Source organism: Spea bombifrons, chromosome 1 (genome assembly GCF_027358695.1).
Source record: "Spea bombifrons isolate aSpeBom1 chromosome 1, aSpeBom1.2.pri, whole genome shotgun sequence".
Classification (NCBI taxonomy): Eukaryota; Metazoa; Chordata; class Amphibia; order Anura; family Pelobatidae; genus Spea; species Spea bombifrons.
This window is the reverse complement of record NC_071087.1, coordinates 144102638-144128664: the sequence shown is the minus strand read 5'-3', so window position 1 is coordinate 144128664 and position 26027 is coordinate 144102638. Positions and strand designations below refer to the sequence as shown.

Below are 26027 nucleotides of genomic sequence, written 5' to 3'. Positions count from 1 at the left end.
GTTTCTTTTCTACTTAAATTACTTTGTGCTAAAATAAAGTGTTTATTTTGTATGCAAACCCTAAACAAATGTCAGTTTTAAAACACATCTGTTCAAATTGTCAGAAGTCTCCAACATGCGACAACAGAAGACTGAATGCAAGTATAATATGTTAATAATGTAACATAAATTAGACTTACCAAGCCACCCTGAGCCTGAATTAGGAATGCACATATCTGTCTCTGCACTAGGCAGCACAAATCCAACCACAAATACTTCTACTCCATCAGCCATTAATGCCATTCCAAGGACAAAGAAGAGAGTCCATTGAAAACGGCCATGTCCACATTCTTGAATTATTAGCTCATACTGTTGAGCCAGTTCTTCTTCATCTGCTTTCCTTTCACTTTCTAACTCACGTTGATCTTTATATTCATCAGAGATAGGCTGGCCCAAAGCCACCAAGCCATCTTTAGCCTGACTCATGCCTGGTATTCCTTGGTATTCTCCTTCATACATCTCATCATCTTCATCATGTCCTTCTGTTGCTTCACTAGACCCTTCATCATCATTACCTTCTTCATTATAGTTTCCATGTGCATATGGCTCTTCATTGGGGTACTGGTTGTTGGATCTGTAAGTATACCCATCATGATCTACTTCCACTACTCGGCTTGAACTTTTTGATGTATGTCTCTTTGCTTCCTTGGCTATATCTTTAGCACCTCTTACTAGTGAAGTCCTGTCCCTGTAGGAGTTTTCCATTGTTTACAATTTCCAAATACTAGTCACTGTCGATCTGTTCTGGAATTGGCTCAGTGCTTTTGTTGTGCAGTGTATAAGATAACAATTCTCAAGAACACATCTGCAAGGCAAAAAAAGAGAAAAAAAAGCTTATTAAGCACAACCAGTTAAGAATGGGCAATGTTTCCACAATTACAGTGCAAAAGCTACACATACATGCTAACCAATTAATTTGTATAGTTTAGTAAGTACAAAGAACGCTCCACTTATGGATTTTAAGAGTTCTCTCTATTTGATCCATTAGTTTGTGGTTAATCAATTAAGGCTTAAATATACAGTATAGATGGCATTAAACCTTAATAATAATCAAACAATTATTTAGTCAGGAGCTGTACCTTAATTTAAAATTTTGTGGCCTTTTATTGCTAAGAAAGAATTATTGGTGGTGCAGTTGTGCCGCAAATTGCTTACCCCTTTATTAAGAAAGTCAAGATTTAGTAGAGAGCAGAGGTTATTTACATGTATTCCTATCTGGAATCTCCAGAATGGAGCTTTTACCTACATCATGCTCATGGAATGTCTGGGTTTATAAAATTTGAAAGTAGACATAAGGCAGGGTTGAATACTTTTCCTGTCTTGCTTGCCTTCTATGTTATAATAAGAAAGAAAACAATATATCCGATCATTGCAGAAGTTCTGAGAAATTAACAAAAATGCATTTGAAACATTCTAGGTTGCATGTCTTACAATATGGTTTGGTGCCTAACCTGCAATGGGACCTTAATTTTACACACTATAAACCCAATAAATGATTAAAACAATACATGTATACGGTATATTGTATAGACTGGAATGCGCATATGCAATTGCTTAACTGGAGATTAACAAAGTTCATTTTATTGAATCTAATGGTACTTAGTCAGGAATAATGCTTCGCTGCAATATCATTTTTATGAACTAGAACATTAACCATAATTTAATGAACTGAATAAAAAGCCACTGTACACATTTTAATTATAATTATATACTACCGCAGAATGAATACATTTATTTATTTTACATATATACAGTAGTATATTCAGAGGAGATTTTTGCAGTTATGCTTGTTCTTAGAAAAGAGTTTTAGTTTACATAAGTGTCATTTTTGTGGATTTGTGTGTAATAGCAAACAATATAAAATGAATTAAGTTAGCTGTTTAGGAAACCACCAAAACCACCTGTTGGATGCACTTGGTGCCAGATAATCCTTTAACATTTAAGAAATGTTTATACTGACAAGATTTGGCAGGGATAAATGATTAATTGTTTCATAATTCATATCGCTTATAAAACACTCAATTTCCCTGTAAAGTAGAAAATGGGGAAATGTCCAAGACTAGATTTAAATAATAGTAGGTAGAAGTGAGGATTTGGTCTTTGGGCAGCCCAGTAATACCAGTCTAAAACATTACAAACATAAGGTATGCTGCTGGGTTAATAGAACTGTTACACTGAAAACTATTGTGTACACTGCAGGAGCTAAAAAAATAAGTATATTTATAAATACATAAAAAGATACATTACAGTGTAATTTATAGACTAATGCTAGAACATAATTGGTTATTTTGGATATTCGTGGGAAAAATAAAATTAATAGAGAAGCCACTAGAGAAGCAGGGCTGGTTGGGGAGATCATGAATCTCCATCAAACCACCCCAAAATATAGGAAGGGTGAGGTCTATTCATGCAGACCTCATGTCTACTGCTCCCTCGTAATGCTACCGCCAATCATGGGCGTAGGAATAGATCCCCCCAGTAACTCATGCGTTAATGAAGAAATCCCCCCCCAGGGCTGTAGGGACCCTCCCAATAGAAACGCCGCAGGAGGAGAGAGAGGGGTGCCGAGCGGTTGTTTTCAGCAACCGCTCGGCGTCCTTCTGTCTCCTCTGCTCCCTGCCGCCGCCGCCACCCGCCTCAACGCTGCCCCGACTGCAGTGGTGGGAGCGTGAGGCATCTGTCTCGGTGCCGGCTTTTCACTCTGAGCGCCGGCATATGACGTCATATGCCGGCGCTCAGCAGTGAAGCTGTGCGCATCGCGGCAGAGCAGCGAGGCAGAGGCCTCGCGCTCCCACCACAGGACTGCACGGTAAGTAACCTACAAAGGGGGATAGGGAGAGGGTAGCTAGCGAGAAGGGGGGACAGGAAGAGGGTAGCTAGCGAGAAGGGGGGGCAGGAAGAGGGTAGCTAGCGAGAAGAGGGTAGCTGGTGAGAAGGGGGGTAGGGAGAGGGTAGATAGTGTGAGAAGGGGGTAGGGAGGGGGTAGATAGTATGAGGAGGGTGTAGATAGTGTGAGAAGGGGGTAGGGAGGGGGTAGATAGTATGATGAGGGGTAAATAATGTGAGAAGGGGGTAGATAGTATGAGGAGGGGTAGATAGTAAGAGGAGGGGGTAGATAGTGTGAGAAGGGGGGTAGATAGTATGAGGAGGGGGTAGATAGTGTGAGAAGGGGGTGAAGTGGGGATAAAAGTAACAAAAGGGGCTAGTAAGTATATTGAAATAAAGAGTTAGAATGAATGAATTAATATGTGGATGAATTGTGTGAATGAGTAAGAGAATGAATTAATCCACGTGTGGATGAATTGTGGGAATTAGTGAAATAATGAATTAATGTGTGGATGAATTGCTTTAATTATTTGTGAGCTGGGCTGTTTGGGGACAAAGTTGGCTCACGCTGGGCTGTTTGGGGACAAAGTTGGCTCACGCTGGTCTGTTTGGGGGCAATGTTGGCTCACACTGGGCTGTTTGGGGACAAAGTTGTCTCACTCTGGACTGTAATTTGTTTGTGTAATCTGAGTGCTGGTCAGGTTATATGTGGGGAATGTGGACACCAGGGCTGGCCTTTGGGGTGTGCGACCTGTGATCTATGCCTGTAATTTAGGGAGTTTCTATCTTTAATGCTATTCTGTTGATCCATATCTGCTACGCTATGTTTCCATACAGTATTTATATATATACTTGCAAATATAGGGTTTGTATGTCTTATTCAGTTAATCTATACATGCATGTGGGGATCTGATGGGGGAAAATGCTGTCCCCCCCAGATTTTTAGGGGTTCCTACGCCCATGCCGCCAATAGATGCTGAGCACAGAAGTATGACTTCATATCCCAGCCCTCATCATTGAAGCAGAACAGAGCTCTGCGGTAAGTTAAGAAATGTGGAGACAAAGGGAGAGATAGATAGAGGGAGACAGTTCAAAGGGTAAGAAAGAGTCCGAAGGGGAAGACAGAGAAAACGAGCAGAGATGGGGGCAAATGGGAGCAATAAAGAGAAAGAACAGAGATACAGAGATAGATAATGAAAGATGCGAAGAATTGGGATAGATAGGAAGAAAAGAGAGAAATAAAGAGGAAGAGGAGGAGGGATAAAGAGAAAGTGAAGAGTTAGGGAAAATGGAGATAATGAGAAAGAGTGGGTAGTGCACATGAAAAGTGTTTACTATGTTATTGGCCCTGCTGGCCAGGCTTGCCCATTGGGCTTAAATTCACCATCTCTTGTAATGTATGTTTCATCATTTCTTAAAACATAAACGGAACGCAACTGCATCCAGCATTGAAAACAATGATGTGGAATTAAAAACAAACTTGGTTAGACATTTGTATGAATAAATTGGAAAATTGAATCATTAAAACATATTTCACCTGCTATAGTTCTGAACACAATATGTCCCAAGTAGAAATGTTTTTTGAGTCTACATGAGCATGTTAAAATAAATCCCCATTGTTGCATTATCTGGGAGTGAGTGCCAGAAAAATGGACCAAATTCTACAGGTCAGAGTTGGGATGGCTGTTAATTTCTTTCTGTCCTCGTGTCAAGTTGTCTTTCGCTACTAGCTAGCCTAAACTTTTACATTTAGTCTCCACAAAATAGCCAATCTTTTACATAAACTTGAGAAAGATTTACAGGGAAAAGATGTACTCCAGTCTACAAACAAAGAATTTGAAGGCAGATAAGAACCATTCATCCCATCTAGTCTGTCCAGTGATGATAGTTATGTAATAGCTTCTAACAGGTTATCCTGTGTACCCTACTATAGCCTGGGCTCAGAGATATAGACACCAAGAGCTGAAAGGGTATGTATTCCTAACTTGTTCCTAACAGAATATATTATATTAATTAAAGTATTAATACAACAAATATGATTTATCTGAATCATCCGAGAAACAAAATATTATTGTCTAATTTTGCCATAATAAAACATGCAAGTCCATAATGTTTTATAAAATGTTAAAGTCCAAACACTTATTTTGTGAAATATTACAGAAATCATATTTGCATGCAAAGTGAAAATTCAATTGAAATTTGCTTTCGCATAAAGTAAATAAAGTATAAACCATAAAGTATATTTCTCCACTGATAACAGTATATGTCAGATCTGCATAGAAGGTGCTAAGAGAAGTCAAATTGATTTATGGGTCTGTTTCACCCAATGTTTCCGGACATGGATCCGCAGTAATGAAAAGGCTTTGTAACAAGATGACTTCACTCTGTAAAATGACATCGCACCAGACAGACACGAGCAGATGGAAGGTAATGGTAAATCTAACAGATACTGTAGTTAGTTTTATCCATTCAGAAAATGGACAAACCTCTAAGCTTCAAAGAATCCAACAAAACTATTCAAGGTTGCGTTTGTATCAAATATTCTTTTTAAATTCTAAAAGAAATCATCACAGAAAATGTCTGTGGTTTTCAATTGATTTGAAATACACATTTTAACTCATCATCAAAAGGATTACCTCTAATATTGTATGGGGGATGCGCATCCCTTTTTAACTCATAGAGCTGTACATAGAGATATTAATGACAAAGCCAAAATATTTATCTGATCATTTGAAGAAGTAGGTGAGTTGAAGATTATTATTTACACATGACAAGGGATGGATTACCCCTTGTTGTTAATGTGATGATTATATTTATAATCCTCCCATGTGTGCTTGCCAAAACCATGCAAAAAAACAGAGAAAAAAATGGCAGCTTATGTTTAATGGCTGTGAATTGCATTACATTTAGACCTTAACTGAAATAACTGTTACTTCTACAGATCTACTTATCTTTTTTCAGCCTGTCTATAGAAAAACATATCCCATCAAGCTTGGTGTTTCCTCTAAGCGGAGCACCCCTTATATGCAAAAAGAAATATTTTTTTAATAAATTCACAATTATGTTCCAGATGGACTCTTTGGTGACTTTTAGTAAGACATTGTTTAAGAATATAAAAACTATTCATACAATTCACCGTAGACTCTAATATACTGTATCACACTCTAGGGTTCACTATAATTATTTCCTTTTCATGTTTAGGAAATATTATGCCCCATTACCAAAAGCTCGTTTGAGCAGGGCCCTCCTCACCTGTTGTTCTGCAAGACATATTGTTATCTTATATACTACTTGTTATGTCCTGTCTACGCATTGTACAGTACTACGGAATATGAAGGTGCTAAAACAATAAAAAATAATACAAAATAATAATAATTATTTTGCTATTTTAACATTGGCATGAATTAGCCTTAATAATTTAAAATGTGTTTTATTAAAGGGAGTGTTTATCACCTACTGATATTAACTGAAGTCTTTTGTTTGGTTTATGTATCCTCTTTAACCAACATACCTTTCAGGGTATAAACTAGGCAATACTTTAGCTCTAATGTTATTTATGTCACAAGGCACTAATATACCTCCAAACTACAACAATAATAGGGTCACTGCTTTTCATTTGCTTATATTTTTGAGTACATTGTAATTGTACACAACTATGTAGGAGAAGCACAGTTATATCTGCCATACCCATACCTGGGAACTCTCCGGGTGAAGCACCGCTTCTCCGGTTCTCCGGGTCTAGACCTGAATCCTCCTACCTTTAAATGGGGGTGTTTCCCGCTGCTATCAGTGGGAACGCCCCCAACATCAGCAGGAACGCCCCTGATGTCAGCAGGACCTCCCACCAATGTCAGCGGGACCTCCCACTGAGGTCAGTGGGCAGTCTTGCCGCGTCCCACAAGGGAAGGCTCCGAGTAGCCAGAGCCCAGAAGTTCCCAGGTATGGTAATACCACAGCTCACCCCAAACCAACATGGTCAGCATATTTTTTTAATATAATTTCTGAAACTTGATGCATTTACTTACTGTAACTGGACCAGCAGCAAAGGGGGTTGGCTTTTTAGGAAGAAGGTTTAGAGCAGATAGAAAAGCATTTCAAATACTGACCAAAGAGGTATTTGAAAAAGTTAACAGGCTAAATGGGAAATGTTAAATCATGAACAACTAATAGGAGTAATTTGCATTGCAGATGGCAGAAGTCATAGTCTTAAACTAGAAGGTCAGATAATGATGTAATGGAAGGAAGTTCTACTTTACTGAGAGGGTGGTAGATAAGTGGAACAGTCTCCCTGCAGATGCGATAGTGTTTAATAGACTGAAAGAATGTAAATATGAATAGGATAGGCATATGACAAGACCATGGATTGGTTGAGGTCCCACTTTTTACAACAGGGAAAATGGGCAGCCTAGATGGGCAAAATGGTTCTTATGTGCTTTCAAATTCTATGTTTCTAAGACAGAATATAGATGTGGGCGCAGAGAACAACTTATGGTGGTTGATGCTGAAAACAGTATATCTAACATAAAAGTAAATTGATTGGCTGTGCTTTGCTTAGATTACAGAAGAGATGGGTAGAACATCCAGAATATGTGACTATAGAGTATAACAGGGAAATCCATGCGGTGGAGGAACAAGAAAAGATAGCGTTTGTTTATGCCTTATCCTTTCGTCTTTTTCAATTTCAGTTCAGTAAATTAAATCTGGATGTAATATCTACAAATACATAATTTATGTTTATCATCAATTCCAATTAAAATCTTTAGCCTATATCAGTAGAATATGCTGAAATTGGATTTTTTGCTGTACAGCGGTGCACAATTGAATGTTTGAGTAGAACTGGCCGTTAGGTTTACCTTTTTTGGTAGGAAAACATTGCAAATTAAAAAATAAAACTACATTTTCACTGCTGGCGATTAGAAAAAGTGCTTTAGGGAGAGTAATACAAATACCTTAAGTCCAGACTCAATGGTTCAGTGAGTGCTGCTGAGATATCCATCATGAATTAAATTACCAAACCATTTTACAAGTGTAGTTTAGAATAATCTCATACAGCAGTTGTTATTTAATATAAAACCAATCAATATTTTACACCTGGGGTTGTTCCATCATATAAAACTACATTCTAAGTAATGGGCAACAGTATGAGATTAACTCAGCCAAGAGCAGGTAATGTTAAATATCACCATTCTGGAGTCTTACAAATGTTTGCTCAGCTGTAACATTCCATAGGGAAAATTTATATCGGCATAAAAGACTATTCCTTTTTTACGTAGTCTTCACCCAAAATGTAAATCCAAATGGCTAGTTGCTATATATATATATGTATATATATTGTGGTAAAGTGTATGGGAGAGTGGTTGATGGGATATATATCTCACCTGGTTACCTCAGCCAGGCATGGTAGCAAACCCAGGTGCTCTCAGGTGAGGCTTCCTAAGCTCGTTACTGGGGAGGAAGCCTTAAAAGAGAGGGCTGTTAGGTTTGCAGAGGAAGGGAGAAACTGAATGAAGGAGCAGCTACAGCCAGCGCTGCAGCCCACCAGGTATGAAGCTTTACCCCATACAAAACTGGTTTCTTTGCTTTGCGTCAGACCTTAGGCTGCTAGAGAGGTATCCTGCTGTTTAGTTAGAGCCGGACAGGCTTATAGTTTGTTTTGTTTACAAGGTGCTCTGTGACTACAACATCTAAATAAACACGCTTTTACGTTGGAAACCTGTGTGAAACTGTCATTGCCGCCCCATGCGTGAGCTGTCCCCCACAATATATATATATATATATATATATATATATATATATATAGTCTGATTATTTTTGTTAAGTGTTATGCGGTCCTCATAAACCCATCATTCTTGCCAGGATCTTTGCATGAATTTGGCAATATCACGGACAGGGTCCTAACTCCTGTTTAATCTGAATGTGTAAATATATTTTTTATTTATTTGTTAACCACCCTATATTTAAATCATACAGCGCTGAAGAATCTATCAGCTCGTAACAAATAAATAAATAACTCAAAAATGGTAGCAGGACCATAAATGCGATTTTATTAAACATTTAGGTGGTCTAAAGCTATGCGTGTTTCTGTACCTTGAAAGCAAAAATAGCATTTGATATAACAAGTGTGGCAGCCTTTTATTGCTGGACAAATATTTATAGTCCCGAGGGATGATTCTGTCAAGCTATAGGGCAATATTTCCTTATGTGCTAGAAATCCAATCACTTAATGAAATTCAGATAATCTTCTAACTGATGTGATTCCCAGTAGTTTCAACGTATCCTGCAGCCCTGGACGCCATTATCTATTAACACAAACAGGATTCATTGCAGTTTGCGATACTCCTGAACATTAACATACTTAATTGAATGGCTTATATTATCTAGCTAGCCATCGCATGGCCTCAGCTACTGGCAATGGTAAACATTTGTACCTTTGTGCTTTCTATATTCAAAGAAAAGCTATGCTGCTATCGTTCTAATTACTGTCCTTGTGTTTTCTTAAGCAATTGACAAAGGTCATGGGTTTTTTGCATTTCTTTATTTAACATTGGAAGCAAAAAGTAGAGTCTATGATGCTTAAAATATGATTCTGGTACAAACTACTTTTAACAAGAAAAGTAAGTGGTCTTAATCAATGGAGTGGTCCTGCTGATTGGGCATTTCAGCTTCTTGCGGTACTGAAAAGCCTACTTTTCAAACCTGATGATATCTACCAATATTCGTCTGTGAACTACAGACCTGTAAGCTTAACATCTGTGGTGGGGTAATTGTTTGAGAGTTTACTAAGAGATGGAATATATTGTGAACAATGATATCATCAGTAGGAGTCGGCACGGTTTTGTGAAGAACAGATGACATCAGACCAATTTAATTGCATTTTATGATGTGTTGATGACACAAAATTAGGTAAGCTTATAAAGTCTGATCAGGATGTAGCGTCTCTTCAGAATGATTTGGTTAAACTAGGGGACTCGTCAAAAAAGTGGCAGATGAGATTCAATATAGATAAGTGTAAGGTAATGCACTTTGGTAAGTATGCAACTTACACTCTTAACGGCATTGCATTGGGAAAAGCAGAAAATGAGAAGGACTTAGGTATAATTGTAGAGCATAGACCTAGCAACAAAGTGCAGTGCCAGTCAGTGGTTGCAAAAGCCAGTAAGGTATTGACATGCATAAAGAGGAGTATTAAATCACGAGATAAAAATATAATTTTACCTCTTTAAAAAGCAATGGTGAGGCCTCACCTTGAATATGCAGTGCAATTTTGGGCACCAGTTTTTAAGAAGGATGCTATAGAGCTGGAGAAAGTGCGGAGGCATGCTAATTAGAGGAACAGATATTTTAGTTATGAAGAAAGACTAGAAAAACTGAACTTGTTTTCACTTGAAAAGAGACGTCTAAGAGGGGATCTGATCACATTGTACAAATACATACAAGGTCAGTATAAACAGCTCTCTAGTGATCCATTCACCAAGAGGTCTCTACAAAAGACACGAGGTCATCAGTTGAGACTTGAGGAAAGGAGATTTCAGCATCAGCATAGGAAAGGGTTCTTCACAGTAAGAACAATAAGAATATGGAACGCTCTGCCTAAGGATGTTGTGTTATCTAACTCTGTGGAAATTGTTAAGAACGGCCTGGATGCTTTTCTGGCTAAGCATAACATAAAGGGATACAACTGCTAAAAGGACAGTCGTATTGGAAAATTAATCCACGGAGTAATCTGATTGCCGATATGGAATCACAAAGGAATTTTTTCCCTGTTGTGGCATAATTGGTAATGGCCCCAAGTAGGGTTTTTTTTTTGCCTTCTTTTGGATCAGCTATAGAACTTTAGAACTTTAGAAGCAGATATGTGTGAAAGGTTGAACTTGATAGACTGAAGTCGTTTTTTAACCTACTATACTACACTAATTGACATAATAATTTCCACAAGATAGAGCAGCAATTGCCCATTCATGTTCCAAGGTCGCATGAATCCAACAGGGGAGTAGGCTGACCAACATACTCTTTTAATTGGGGATGATCAGGAAAAGTGTATACTACATTAAAATCCTTGCTGCTTTGCATAATGCATTTTTATTACGTTCTTCATTTAAAGAAAGCTGCTGACCATCCTGTTGTAGTGGGTATACTTTGATTACAGTAAATAAAAAGTACACCACCTTTACAAACATGGTGCCATTTGAACTGTGCAATTTCCTGTAGTTCTTCAGTATCCCAAATCAGTGTAATATAAAATATATATGAAACTGTGATTGTAGAGATATCTTTTATGCGGATAAGATTTCAAACTTATGTGGTTCACTACTGCTTTCTTGGCCTATGATTTAACTCTTTTAGTGCTTTCTTAGAATCTATTTTAGTTTGTTTTTTTTTACTATGGACTACAGTTAGAACAGGGATTTCCAACGAACACATCAATGGAATGGTATCATTATTATAACACCGTTAAGTAACCTTGCAGTAGAATTGGCTTTTGTATACCTGATTACTCCATCATTGATGTATGACTCTAGACAATTGTTAATTTGATTTATTGTGCTTTTTAAATTCTTACATTTCTAAATCTATTTAAGAATTCCATTCTAACATTTGTACACAATTGTATTCTGATAAAGACAAGTTAAATACCCAACAGTAATGTGATGCTTTGTTCTTGCTCCCATAATGCATTGCCCGATTAAGCGTGTGAGTCTTGTGTATTTGAACCCACTCATTGGAGTAATAACATGTCTTTCAGTTATAACATTTTATATATATACCGTACATTTCCTAATAGTATAATATCTAAAGCGATAAACCTGTATATATTTTGTGTATAATGTATAATTTTACCAAAACAACTAAACGCTTTAGTTACAGATTTTACAGACTTCTTTGCTTTGTGCCAAGGAAGATGGATGCTTTTTTTAAACCCTCCTTTGTATCTGGGTTGCTCCACACAAGGTAGTCTGTCACTGTCAGGAATACTGAAAGCTCTAATGGGAAATGAGATACAAGGAAGGAGTTCTATAACAAATTGCATTCTTCACTAGAGAGTTCTTTAGTGAAACCTTACCGGACTTGTTTAAGGCTTACTGTATTTCCCATTTAAGTGACCCAACAGCGCATGAAAATCCTAATAACATTTTAACTAAATTTCAGAATATTTAACATATATAAATTTGTCACCTCTAACATTTCCGAAGCTGAGTAACGTGATTACAATGCTATCAAATTCCCTTTTCCCCATTAAGTGTATAATATGCATAAATCCAGTATGTGTTTATAACATAGGCGGTATTAACGCTATAATATAATTAACTACAAGATCAGTGTTCCATTGAGTTCAAGGCCTGATAGATTTATCATCTAACCTGTACACAAACTGCAATTGGGCACTTGGCTTAAAAAAACAGTGTATTCATAATTTAAAATCATTTAAAGCAGTCTTTGTAATATATTATCTCTACATAGTATTACATATTATTTAGTTTTCTTTTTTATGTATAATCTAAATCAAGAACAAAATTACTGATAGTGCCAACAAGTCATATATTTTAAATTCATTTGTGGAAAATGTACAATTTGTTTTTTAAATGTCTATCTTGTTCACATAAATCTTTGGTACCATAAAATATTGTTACATTTCCTTAAATTAAATCAATTCATCCAATCTATGCTAACATACAGGATATTTGGAAAATAGATGTTTTTATTGCGTCACTAAAGTCATTAATGATTACATGTGCACAAGGGAAGCTGCTATCTATGTGGGGAGAGATAAGTCTCATGGTGTTTTTATCAGCACCTTAATTATAGATAACCAGGAAGTATATGCAAGGTTTGCTTTTTTTCCATTGTCTTCGGCTTTTTCATTTGACATGTTTTATTTCTGGGTTGGTTTTTGTTTCTGTTTAGGGATTACAACATTTTTTATGAAATGGTACGCTTAACACATGTTACAGACAAAAGCATGTGTCCCTCCCCTCGCTAATTTCCTTACAAGAGATATGTTTGGCTGAACACACCTCCGCGCACGTGATATACTTATTGCCAGTCGGCTCCAGCCCTGGCTCTGGAAAAGCTGTAGGCAGAGGTGATCTCATTGGTGTGATCTCATTTGGGGAGATTTAATAGAAGTGCTTTCCTGCCGCTAATTGGCTGCTTCAAGCAGCCAATCAGTGGCAAGAAGTGTCGGACCAACTTCTATGTCAGGTAAGTGCTTTAATATGTTTTTCATATTCACAGATTACTTTAACATGCATTCTTTTTTAGTGGAGCTGTCAGGGGCAGTAAACGGACCTTATAATTATATTGTATAGTGTCACAAGGTAATCAACCCATTACACAATTTATATGAGAATACAAAGGATCCAGTATGATATTGGAACTGCATTTTATTATTATGTATTATGGAGTTATTGCATCAAGAATAGGGAATATACACTAGTGTTACAGGTGTAAAACAGTCCTCCAGGTCACAGACATATCCTTACTTCAAGATACTACTTGTCATATTGTTTGGTACCTTACAAAGTAATTGTTTGCGTGTATGCTTATTAGATATATGCTGGAGTTTTTAGTCAAAGTTAATACCTTTTATTGGCCCATCAATAATGTCCCAAAAGTTTAGGAAACATTATTTCTTTTTTCTGTGTGGCCCAATAAAGGGTTCCTCCATTTTTCTCTTGGTGTAATATACGGCAATGTCCTTTTTTATTTAGATTCATCCTTGGAGGATTATGTCTTTTTTGGGATGTATTTTATATCCCTACTGCAGAAGGACTTTTATACTTTTTATTATATTGTCACTAATATTTTGAAGACACAGGGAGGTGTGTATCGGAGTGTACATCTCTATGTCCATGCATGACAAAATTGATGTTCCTGGCTTAGAAGCCATGTTTAGCAGATGTATTTAATGATATCCAAAAATCAGCTATTAAAACAACAATGATGATACTGCCCACCTTCATCATCTAGCTTTCCATTCAGCAAACGGAGTCACTGAACCATTTATAAGGTGAGATTTTGAATGAGGTATAAAAGTACAAGAACAATTGAGAGGAAAGATGTTGGTTTGTCAAATGTCAACCCAAATAAAATCATTTTGGGGATGGTTTAAGTGGATGGACAGCATTTCCAAACTAAAAAGGCAATAACATTAATCACTTCTTTTTTTATCTTGAATGTGTTGCCGTCACAATACTTAGTATTACGAATACATGAGTAGATTCTCGAACGTTCTTCATTTTCACATTTTTCCCAAATGTTCCCCTAATACCCTTCAGCTAAAGAAAAATCTTGCACTGTGATCAGGTCCTGCAACCATGGATCGTCTGTGAGACATAGCGTAAGTACCTCAGCAACGTAAAGGATCGTTATGGGGTGTTTTATGTGATGCAGCGATATTCGTGAGATAGAAATTACATTTCTGTCCAGTGGTTTATAACATAAGAATGATTCTGCCGATCAAAAGGAAGTCCTATACGAGCTTCGCACATACTGGTGCCTTATCTGTTCATTCTGGATTTCTCACCATAGCCACTCCCTGTTTTGGTTCATCGTGACATGATCAATTGAAAGCACTGCACCACAGTATAATGACGCAAAAGAATGCAAATTCTAAGTGATTCGCCACCCACCTACCAGACACAATTGTGCGGTACAAGGACGCCTAGCAATTCTAGCAGCCTGTGGATTAGAATCACTGCTTCTATCTGCATTGGCCATACCATATCATCGAAATAATACAGCTAATTATGCATTGTATACATTTCATATCGGCTGGGTTTTTTATACTGTCAGCATATTTACCAGAAAAACATTTTAAGTTGTTTTTTGTGTACCTGTCTACAAATACATTTCAAATACTGGCACGCTAATTGTAATTCAGTTGATAGTAAGGTGTTGTGCACACTTAAGGATATCAGTTGTTCTGACAATGATCTACCGGATTGAATTCAGTTCTAGGAACAACTCAGCCCCAGAAATGTTTGTGGCGGCTGGCTTCATTTTATGGTGTTTGCAAACAGATATATTTGTAATTGAATTGATTATGTTCAATGTTATGTTCGTATGAATGACATTACATTATGTACATAGTTACAGTCTCTTGAGCTTTAAGCAGAAGTGCATAGTATTGACATCAAACTTCATTGTCAATTATGTGCTTCATATAAAAAATATACTTTTTAAATTGGTAATTAGTTAGAAAAAAATACATTTAATATTGAGTATTTTAAGTTTTTCCAAAATATGTATTAATTTTACACTATGTATTTGCTTATTTAGCTTCCTTTTTTATGTGTTTTACCAGTGTACGATATTATATGATGTAAATGATTAGTTAACTGTTTATGTGCAAGAAGGGTGTTAACACATTGCTTGGATTGCTTCAATAATTTTCATCAATGTATTACATTTGTATTAAAGAGATAGTTAACTATTGTTATAGTTGAAAAATGTCCCCAAGAGCATGTCAAATGTTCACAATTTTTATAAAGCAAAATTCCTTACTCATTTTTCATAATTTTTTAATATGTTTTCCAGAAAAAAATTGGAGGCAGAGAAGAGTACATTTGTTGCTTTTTAGAATCTATTCATAAGTGCGCCTTGATAAAAAATAAATAAATGAAAAAATTCAAAAAGCTAAGGCACATATGCACAGAGCTGGTACCGTGATCAAGAATTCTTTTGTTAGGAGTGTGATTTTTTTTATAGTGTAATTTTCTCAATGGTAACGCACTGCGGAGTGCAAAGTCCTCCAGCAGTCAATGGTAGGTGGTAAATAATAATGTCTACATAGAATAATTTATGATATGATGTAATGGTGCAAGGGCAATCTGAATCATTACACAGGGTATCCTACCCCAGTTACAATCAAAGAGGTGAAGAAAACAAATACGTCTATGAATAAATTTTACCATTTACTATATAAACCCATTATTTCAGGTTAACACTCATTATTATGACTATAATTTACTTACTATGAATGATGTAAAATGGTTATATAATACATGTGCTACAAATTTGCAGATTAATTGTATGGAGGGGTTCATCTAGGTATACATGTGTGTATACATTATAAGGAATGTTTTAGTGTAGCATGTCACCTCAGCATGAAACATGGGACGTTTTTGACATTTGGAATAAATGAAAATAGGATGAAGAGCTCAGAATATATATATAGGACTGACTTAACTACTGAGTAATCTTTTTTTAGTACTCATGAAATATCCTAGTATTTCATTTGGTACCATGAATGAACTTTTCTTGTCAAGTAAATTAATTAATTAGACCTTCAAGGAACTCCCCTAGATACAGTGACAAAGGAGGGACCTCCAAACTAGAAGCGTCCCTTTACTCGTGCATCCTGCACTGCAGTTCAATGCAGCTCACACACTCACACTCACACTCACACTGCTATTTCTATTTTCTTTATTCAGAGTCTTGCTATATATATATATATATATATATATATATATATATATATATATATATATATATATATGTATTATGAATGATCACTTGCTGGAAACGTGGCTAGTACCCAGCACAGGAGACTCCCTTTGACGCACACCGCCTCTGGTAATGAGATTTGCTGTGCCCTGACACCTTCCCCTCGCTGTGCAGATGGATGACAGATGACGGCTCACAGGGAATGAGTCAGTCTTAACCGAACCTGCAGGTCGGGCTTAACCCTGTCTGCACCAAAGGGTCCTTGACAGGAAAGTAGTGCAGAGCGTTTAAGCGGTGTGGGATGAGCAGGCAGAGCACTTCTCTGGTTCTGCAGCATGAGCTCTGCACTTTGAGCCAACTACTAGACTGCAATAAGTTTCATACTCAGGCATTCTCCTGAAGGATTTCAACCATAGCAAGGTTCAGAACAAAATCATATCTCAATTAAATCCTTTAAAATAATGATCACTTCGTAACATAAAGCAGATTTACGATCCCTCGCTGTGATTTTAACAAGCATAGTACCAACCACATATGTCATGGGGGTATATGTATAGAATAAAATAAGTGCAATGAAATGCAATTTAAAAGACATTAATTTGATTTACTACTAGTAATACCATGAGTTAAGCACTAGATTTCTATTTTCTATATTTTGTGTTGCTGCAGCCAATCTGGGGGTATGCTCCCAGCAACTGACAGGTTAAATGATTTGCCCAAGTGAAATAAAATAACGTTCCAAAAGTCTTCAAAATTAAATATTAACCTTGATTTCATAGACATAGCTTTGCAAAAAGTTGCTAAGAACATGCAATACCATCGCTGCTTACAATGGACCACAAAGCTCATACAGGACAATTTATAGATATGGGGTAGTTGCAAAAGTGGAGAATATAATTTGCCCTCTTCCATTCCACTTACCTCTTCACATCAGCAGATCACCATAGGGCTTGTTCGATCACCTCGAGACAGTTGCCTCCTGTGAGCACATCAGCAGAAGCTCGCAGTGCAGGGAGCTGTCCTCCTCTCAGTGCTGAAAGGCCACCAGTAAGGGATGACTATCAGATTGGGTGGATCTTACTCTGCAGTTTTCCTCTGCTGCAGTGCTGAATAGGAACACTATAGAGAGAACAAATTCTCTCAATCAAGCACACACAGAGACATGCCTTCTTTTTTGCACTGAACAAGAGGTGAAGTAAAAGCGAACAGATGGAATGGATAGGGAGGGGAGGTCTGTGTGTAATCAATAATTGAAATGCTGGGAGTGGAGTGGGCAATCCCAGCTCATAGTAGGAAGCAGCCTGGAGCAGTTGTGGGGGAGGAGTGAGTGCAGACACATGGGGTTATCAGTTATACTTGAATAATTTGATGGTATGCACTTTGTTTCTAGTGAAAATCCTATTTCTATATGTGCACAGGCTAAGAGGAAATGGACCAGAGACAGGACACCATAGGGAGATATGCTGATAGAAGCTCTGGCATTTTGCCATCATGTTGAATTTATCAGATCTGTTTTTTCATTTTTACAAAAAAAAAACTTTTCTGAGAATATCATAAAGATTTTAATTAAGTAGAAAAAAAACACAGACTATCCTACCTAAGATTTTATGGAAGGTTTATCATTAAATGGTATTTTGTATGTATATGTTGTATGTTCTGGACAGTATGTTTTTAAAATTGCCAAAATGCAATTGCACATCTATATGCTATATTGCATAGAGACATGCCTGGCATAATTATGACATAAATGACATAAAATTGGTTTAAAATAAAATTAAGCACTATATATATATGAATGTCTTACTTAGGTTTGGTAAATTGGTCTGGTTTACTCACAAAAACACATTACATTTTATATGTTGCTCAAATCGGTATCCTATGTGCAAGGCTGTAATTTATTTAAGTCATCTTAAAGGGGTGAATTCTGGATTGCTGGATAATGTAAATATGAAATTGCATTGTTTTGTATTAGGAACACAGTTAACAATGGTTACACTAACCAGAGAATGTTATATTGTGAACTAAATACTACATATAGACTACAGAAAACATAAACCAGAAACGGTCACCAGTTAATAAATATAGTAAAATTACTCAAAACATTTGAATATATTATTTAACTTTTCATAGGTTGCAGGGTTGCAGTATGAATGTACAGATTCTTTATATATTTTACCGGGATACAATATATAGCTGGTGATTTGGCATCATTGAAGTTGTGGTTCTGGTTCTGGAACTTTAGTGCGATATACATTGTATACCATGAGAATACATGTGTGATACACATGATAAATAATTTATGTATTTAAGTGTGTGTGTCTAGGTGGCAGCCTCTGATTTAATTGATTAATGAATGTGCTTTGTTTCAGAAGAAATATTTCAATGGCCTCAAGGTGCAATAAAAGACTTCAACTACTAGACCCTGCAAGTTTCTCTTACTCTCTTATTTCTTAATACTACCTGTTCTGTGATTTGACTTTGTCGTTTGTTACCCTAGAAGATCCCTAAATCTGTAAACATTGTCACAAAATGTAATTTTTTTCTTCTTGCCCCCTGTTTTTGGCCAGCCTATACCGGTTATTTTATTTTGTTTGTAAAACTCCAAATGCGGCATTTTTAAACTGTTTGTTTCCAATCACCTCCTAATGGAAGAACATTTCTTTGGAGAGCACAAATTTGGCATCTAGTCATGTTTCCATGAAGTCAGAATATGTAGTTTGTGAGATGCTAAAATATCTATGTGGACAGGCAAGATATTTTGTACCAGATTAACACATACATGTATATGACTTCAGCACAGGGAATTGATAAAGTAATGCTGATAAACTGTCACATCTGGCTCATACACGGGAACCTAAGAGCGGATATAGGCAACCAACTGGGATGGGAAGGACCAGAAACTGAAGTAGATTTCATACAATTGCTCTGTAGTACGCAAATTGAAAATGTTCCCTCCTCTTTGGAAAGCAGGAAGTGTACCTATGCAAGGAGCTTTAGGACTAGAACCAGTGACCAACACCAGGAAGCTTTGTGGCCACCTGTATTTCTGTCGTCATGCCCCCTGCTATCCTTGTTCAGGTTCCTGACACACCTGTGGCCAATCTTGTCATCAGTGGCATTTTTTATACCAGTGTTCTGTTATTGCAGTATTGTTTGTGTTATTGCTTGATTTGTGCATCCTGGCTTTGACCCATAGCTCTGGACTGGGTTTTTGTCCCGGTCTCCCGTCTTGGCACTCTGTTTGGATGATTTATTGGACTGTTCTAAGTTTATGCATCTGTCTCATTCCAATGTACTATGACCTTACTGCATATAACCTTGGCTTGCCTGATCTCAGTCACCCCACACTCCGCTGCCAGTTTCCTCAGTCCATCTGCCAGTCTCCAGACTGCCGTGTGCGAGTTCTTCAGTCCCGTCAGTCCTGTTACTGTAGATGGCGCTTAGGAAGAAGCTAAAAGCTGCAGCAGACAGCTGTTTGGAACCAAGCACTTCTATAGTCCTCTGCCTTACACAAGGTTCTGAACCTGTCCCCTGCACAGAGACTACTGCCTAATCCAGTACCCATAGCAATGACAATTTGAGTAGAAAACACATATAAAAAGGTGCTGATTTCAACGGAAGCAATCTACTACAGCACATGTGCACAAAGTGCATGACCCTGCAAAGTTTACAATGGAAGGCTTGCCTGGAACAAGAAGCATTACTATAGTTGGTTTCCCTGTAGCCTTTTTTCATGACAAACTGCTGGCAGTGGTGAAATTGCACCAGGTCCAAACTACCACTTGGACAGCCTCAGATTGAAAACAGGGTATAGAGGAGAGCAAAGCACTTAGTAGTATACTCTTTCTGTTCTAAAGCAAGTCACCAAAGAAAAGGGGCATAGTGAAAGAGTAATGTGATTATCACAGAGGTCTGTGGGATGAAGAAACCTATCCCTACTGAGACATCTCGGTCTCCCATTGGCAGTTCTTTGAGAACCAGCAACCGACAGGGAGCAGCATCAGAGTTTGCTGTTAGGGTCCAGAAGCACCTTCAGCTTTGCGGTCCATGTGTGCCCCTGGAAGTGAAATTGGTAATCATGGGTCAATTTCCAGAGGATATGGATAGAGAGGAAAACCGGATGGAAGATGAAAAGGTCTCCACCTTATATAAAGACTAGCTCTCAACATAGTCTAAAGCTGTCTTATCACAGTTTTAAAAAGTTTAGTGATGCAGAAAGTTACATAGTTATATAGGCTGAAAAAGACATGTGTCCATCAAGTTCAGCCCATATCTGTTAATTGCTGTTGATCCAAAAGAAGGCAAAAATTTGCAACAAAATAGGGGGAAAAAATCATTCTTGACCCCAGAATGGATCAAGAAGCAGAACATTCCACATCCTTATTGCTCTTACTGTAAAAAACCCACGTGTCCTATGCATAGTCCTGTTTACGACAATGGTTTGTATTGGCCCCAAAATTATTTATATAATGCTATCATATCCCCTCTGAGGCGCCGTTTTTATAAACTAAACAGATTTAACTTAGTTAACCTTTCTTCATAACTAAAGTGTTCCATTCCTTTTATTCATTTTGTAGCCCACCTCTGCACCTTTTCCAGTGCTATGATATCCTTCTTTGCACAAACATATTTAAGGTGTGGTCTTACCAGTGATCTATAAATGGGCAAAATTATATTTTTATCCCATGAATTGATGCCCCTTTTTATACATGACAATACCTTACTGGCCTTAGCAACTGCTGACTGACATTACACATTGTTTCCTAGTTTGTTGTCTATAACAATTCCCAAATCCTTCTCATTTGTTGATGAAGCCTTCAAGACTTTCAGAGGCACTGCAGATGCCCTCACACAGACCCAAATGAGTGTGTCAGAATTCTTACAGGAAAGCTCTTAGGCAGAGCAGCAGAAGCCTACAGAGCCATTCCTAAAAAGACTGTGAAGACTTTGGGGAGGTTAAGTGGATTCTGTTGGCAAAATATGCTGTTTCCCCTGAAGCTTACCACCAGGGGTATGGAATATAGCAGCATACCAAATGAACCTTACCGAGCATGGTGGGATAAAATGGCAGTCATCACAGTGGAAGATGAAATCCAGCTGGTGCTGTTGGAGAGATTCTAAAAAAAAAGCCCAGCGGAGGCTTGAGCAAATAAGTTTTAGACTTGCGCTTATTTATTGGGATTATTCTATGCACTCAAAAGTCAGATTCCTGTTAAATATAAAAAATCCTTTAAATCGCCCTAAATTAGGCAAAATGAATAATATATTTATCATGTTCATAACTTGCCAAGGTAGGCCACACAGAGCTTTCCCTCTTCTTGAGGGATGTGTCAGGGTTTTTGCCTACATGTACTGGCTTTCCTCCTCCTCATGGCTTTCTGTTTGTTAGGCTGCACCCCCTTCCTCTTACAACTTTTGTATCCAGCTAACCCCTCCTCTTCCTTCAGGCTGTAATTATTAATTACCCAGCTAGTTCAGTTGCCCTTTTGTGGTTAGTGATGGGAAGTTCGGATCATTAAAGTGAATCGGATCATTTCGATTCGTTCACTGAAATGATCCGATTCATGATCCGGATCTTCGGATCACTCAGTGTGTCTGCACGGAGTTACTGTTTTCCAGTAACTCCGTGCAGGCACACTAACGATTGGCCCCGCCCCTTTTTATTATGAATCCTCCCCCCTGCCTCCAGTGATGTCAATGAAGGCAGAGAGTCGTTCAAAGATTCGGATCTTACAGGGATCCGAATCTTACAGTGATCCGGATCACTGTAAGATCCGGATCATTGTAAGATCCGGATCATTGTAAGATCCGGATCATTGTAAGATCCGGATCATTGTAAGATCCGGATCTTTGAACGACTCTCTGCCTTCATTGGCATTCTAATCATTAAGAGAATGTCACCATACTGTTATAAATAAATATATTAATAATCACTGCCCCCAGGATTTACATTCCCCTTTACCTGCAACTGCACCTTAAGCTAACTTTATTAAATTAATTAAATTAACCCTCACCATTAAATTAACCCTAAACACCCCATCAACCATGACTGCCCTAAAATTAACCCTTAACACACCATCAACCATGACTGCCCCTAAAATTAACCTTTAACACCCCATTAAGCATAACTGCCCCCAAATTAACCCTAAACACCCCATTAAGCATAACTGCCCCCAAATTAACCCTAAACACCCCATTAAGCATAACTGCCCCTAAATTAACACTAAAGACCCCATTAAGCATAACTGCCCCTAAATTATCCTTAAACACACCATTAAGCATAACTGCCCCCAAATTAACACTAAAGACCCCATCAACCATACCAATTTATTAGGTAATTTATCTGGAGTACATGCAATTAATTTAGGGGTAGTTATGGTTAATGGAGTATTTAGGGTTAATTTCAGGGGCCGTTATGGTTAATGGGGTCTTTAGGGTTAATTTCAGGGGCCGTTATGGTTAATGGGATCTTTACGGTTAATTTCAGGGGCAGTTATGGTTGATGGGGTAGAAGGGTTAATTTTATGCTGATGACTGAGGGTTAATTTAATTAATTTAATAAAGTTAACTGTAGGTGCAGTTATAGGTAAAGGGGGGCAAACTCAGGGGAATCTAAATCCTGGGGGCAGTGTGAACATTATTAATGTATTTATTTATAAAAGTATGGTATCAGTAATATTCTCTGAATGATTCGAATCTCTGTAAGATTCGGATCCTTGTAAGATCCGGATCCCTGTAAGATTCGAATCATTCGACTCTTCGGTTCATTCGACTCTTCGGTTCATTCGACTCTTCGGTTCATTCGACTCTTTGAACGACTCTCTGACTCTATGAGTCATCGTTCCTATGAGAATTAATGAGCTGTAACCTGACCCCAGAGTGCTCTGCAGATGACTCACAGCTCTAGGATCAGGTTACAGCTGCATGATGATTCACAGACTGAACCGCTACAAACGAATCGTTCAGTCTAGTGAACCGACTCATCCGGATCACTAAAAAGAACCGGATCAAATGAACGATTCGTTCATGATCCGGACATCACTATTTGTGGTTCCAGACGCGTGAGTGTACACTTCCAGTGGGTTTCCTGTGTATGACATGACATGACCTGGCCTGTCTGACTCCTATTCTGGTGCTGACTCCTGCCTGATTTTGGACAATGACGTGGATTTCTGGAATCCTGACCTCGGCCTGACCTCATTTTTAGTTTATTTTGTCTGCTCTTGCTGCAGTTCTGCTAATGACTACATGGCCAGCTCCTCCTTTTATCATGCCCCCAATAAATTGTATGCGCCTGAAATGTTGAGGACATAATATAGGGATTCGAGTATTGTGTGCAGGACATAGTAATGTCTGTGCTACTATGCTACAAATTAGATTGAGGGCTACGCAAGCCAGTTCAGAACATCAGGGTAATGAAGGGTGAAATTAATTCTTCACTTCTTGTGCAGTGTGGAAGTATCTTTAAACCCTTTCAGTACCACAGTGGGAGTCATTACATATATTTAAATGTACAAATAAGATGTTTTTTGTTCTTTTTACTATGATGTTTACAGCTAATTATAGTAAAAAAAAATTGATAAAGGCTGAATTATACCAGCAGTATTTTGAATTACAGTTTTTATTACATAATTGAAGAAGTAGATACTCAGTACTTATAGGAAGTGACTATGGAAGTGTGCTGTACATTTTAATTTAGAGGGACACTCCTGCTATCATATGTGCTTTAATTCATACGGTAGCTGTGTGCAAGTTCCTTTTACAAATGCATAGGGGAATTCTGCAGAATCCCACATTTGCATTTGCCCTTTTCCCTTGCCATGAACGTGATACACTAACATATAGTCAGCTTCAGCACTGGCTTGGTAAGCAGCCAATCAGTGGCAAGAACTGTCAGATCCTTGAGGTATTACAATATTGCATTCAGAAAAGGAGCAGTAGAGTTGCTCGGTCCCGCTCACGTCGGTTTGCGGTCCTGCTGACGTCGAGGAAACTAGGGCTGCAACTAACGATTATTTTAATAATCGATTAGTTGGCCGATTATTTTTTCGATTAATCGATTAATCGGATAAAAAAAATGAATGTAAATTTTTCATTTATTTAAAATAATTTACTAAACAAATGATGTTAAATACAAACAGCAGAATAAAAAAACTTTGATAATACATTTCTTGTCTTTATTTCCCAACCAGCCCCCCAATATATGCACATTTGAGCCCAGGCTTGCTACGCTGCCTCCCAGACATGCCATGCTGCCCCCCCACATATGCCACGCTGCCTACCACAGCACTCCACGCTGCCTCCCACATATACCACACCACCTCCCACATATGCCACGCCATGCTGCCTCCCACATCTGCCACTCCACAATGCCTCCCACATATGCCACGCTGCCTCCCACATCTGCCACTCCACGCTGCCTCCCATATCTGCCACTCCACGCTGCCTCCCACATCTGCCACTGTGCCTGATACGCCTTATATCCCGATACCCCACTCCATCCTCCCCAGACATGCCACCCTGCCTCCCAGACATGCCACTTCTCTACCCCCAGATATGCCACTCTACCCCCAGATATGCCTTATACACCCTGATACACCACTCCGTCCTCCCCAGACATGCCACACTGCCCTCCCCACATATGCCTTATATACTGTATATGCCTTATACCCCCAGATATGTCACTTCACTGCCCCCAGGATTTAGATTCCCCTAAATTAACCCTAAACTCCCCATTAACCATAACTGCCCCTAAATTAACCCTTAACACCCCCTTAACCACAGCATCCCCTAAATTAACCCTAAAGACCCCATCAACCACAGCATCCCCTAAATTAACCCTAAACACACCATTAACCACAACTGCCTCAAATTAACCCCAAACACCCCATTAACCACAGCTGCTCCTAAATTAACCCTAAACACCCTATTAACATAACTGCCCCTAAATTAACCCTAAACACCCAATTAACCATAACTGCCCCTAAATTAACCCTAAACACCCCACTAACCATAACTGCCCCTAAATTAACCCCCACCTCCCCTAACTTTCAGTAGCCCAAATATATATATATATATTACATACATATATACACATATATATATATATACACACACACATACACATATATATATATATACACACACACATACACATATATATATATATATATCTACACACACATACACATTATATATACCGTATTGGCTCGAATATAGGCCGCACTTTTTTCCCCCACTTTAAGTTTTTAAAGTGGGGGTGCGGCCTATATTCGGGCTCTAGCGCCCGACGCCCGGGACATGCAGTCCCGGGCGCCGGGCAGGCAGCGGGGTTAGGATACAGATCCCCCGCAGCGGTGCAGGGGACCTGCATCCTTCTCCCCAATACGCTCAGACAGCCTCCCCTGCCAGCACTTCCCACGGGGGGGGGGGTGCCGGCACGGGAGGTTATCTAAGCGTTTTACCTCTGCCCACCCCCGACTTACCGGAGCAGACTCCCGGGTGTCTTGCGGGGCCGGCGGGAGACATTTACGCAATACGCGCATGCAACTTCCGGTACCGGAAGTTGCATACGCGTATTGCGTAGATGTCTCCCGCCGGCCCCGCAAGACACCCGGGAGTCTGCTCCGGTAAGTCGAGGAGGGGGGGGGCAGAGGAGGACAGCGGCAGCGGATCGCGGGGAGGGAGGACAGCGGCAGCGGATCGCGGGGAGGGAG

The 26027-nt window shown here is 38.5% G+C and overlaps 1 protein-coding gene across 1 annotated transcript in view; it reads right to left on the bottom strand.

Annotated features, from left to right (window-relative positions):
- Positions 1–17474, bottom strand: part of SV2C (synaptic vesicle glycoprotein 2C) — an 85619-nt gene extending 68145 nt beyond the window's left edge. The window contains exons 1-2 of the mRNA XM_053447960.1: positions 17233–17474; positions 180–844 (exon numbers count right to left, since the gene is read on the bottom strand). Of these exons, the coding sequence (XP_053303935.1) occupies positions 180–744 (565 nt within the window). The 5' untranslated portion in view covers positions 745–844; positions 17233–17474. The remainder of the gene's footprint in view (positions 1–179; positions 845–17232) is intronic.
- Positions 17475–26027: the final 8553 nt, after the last annotated feature.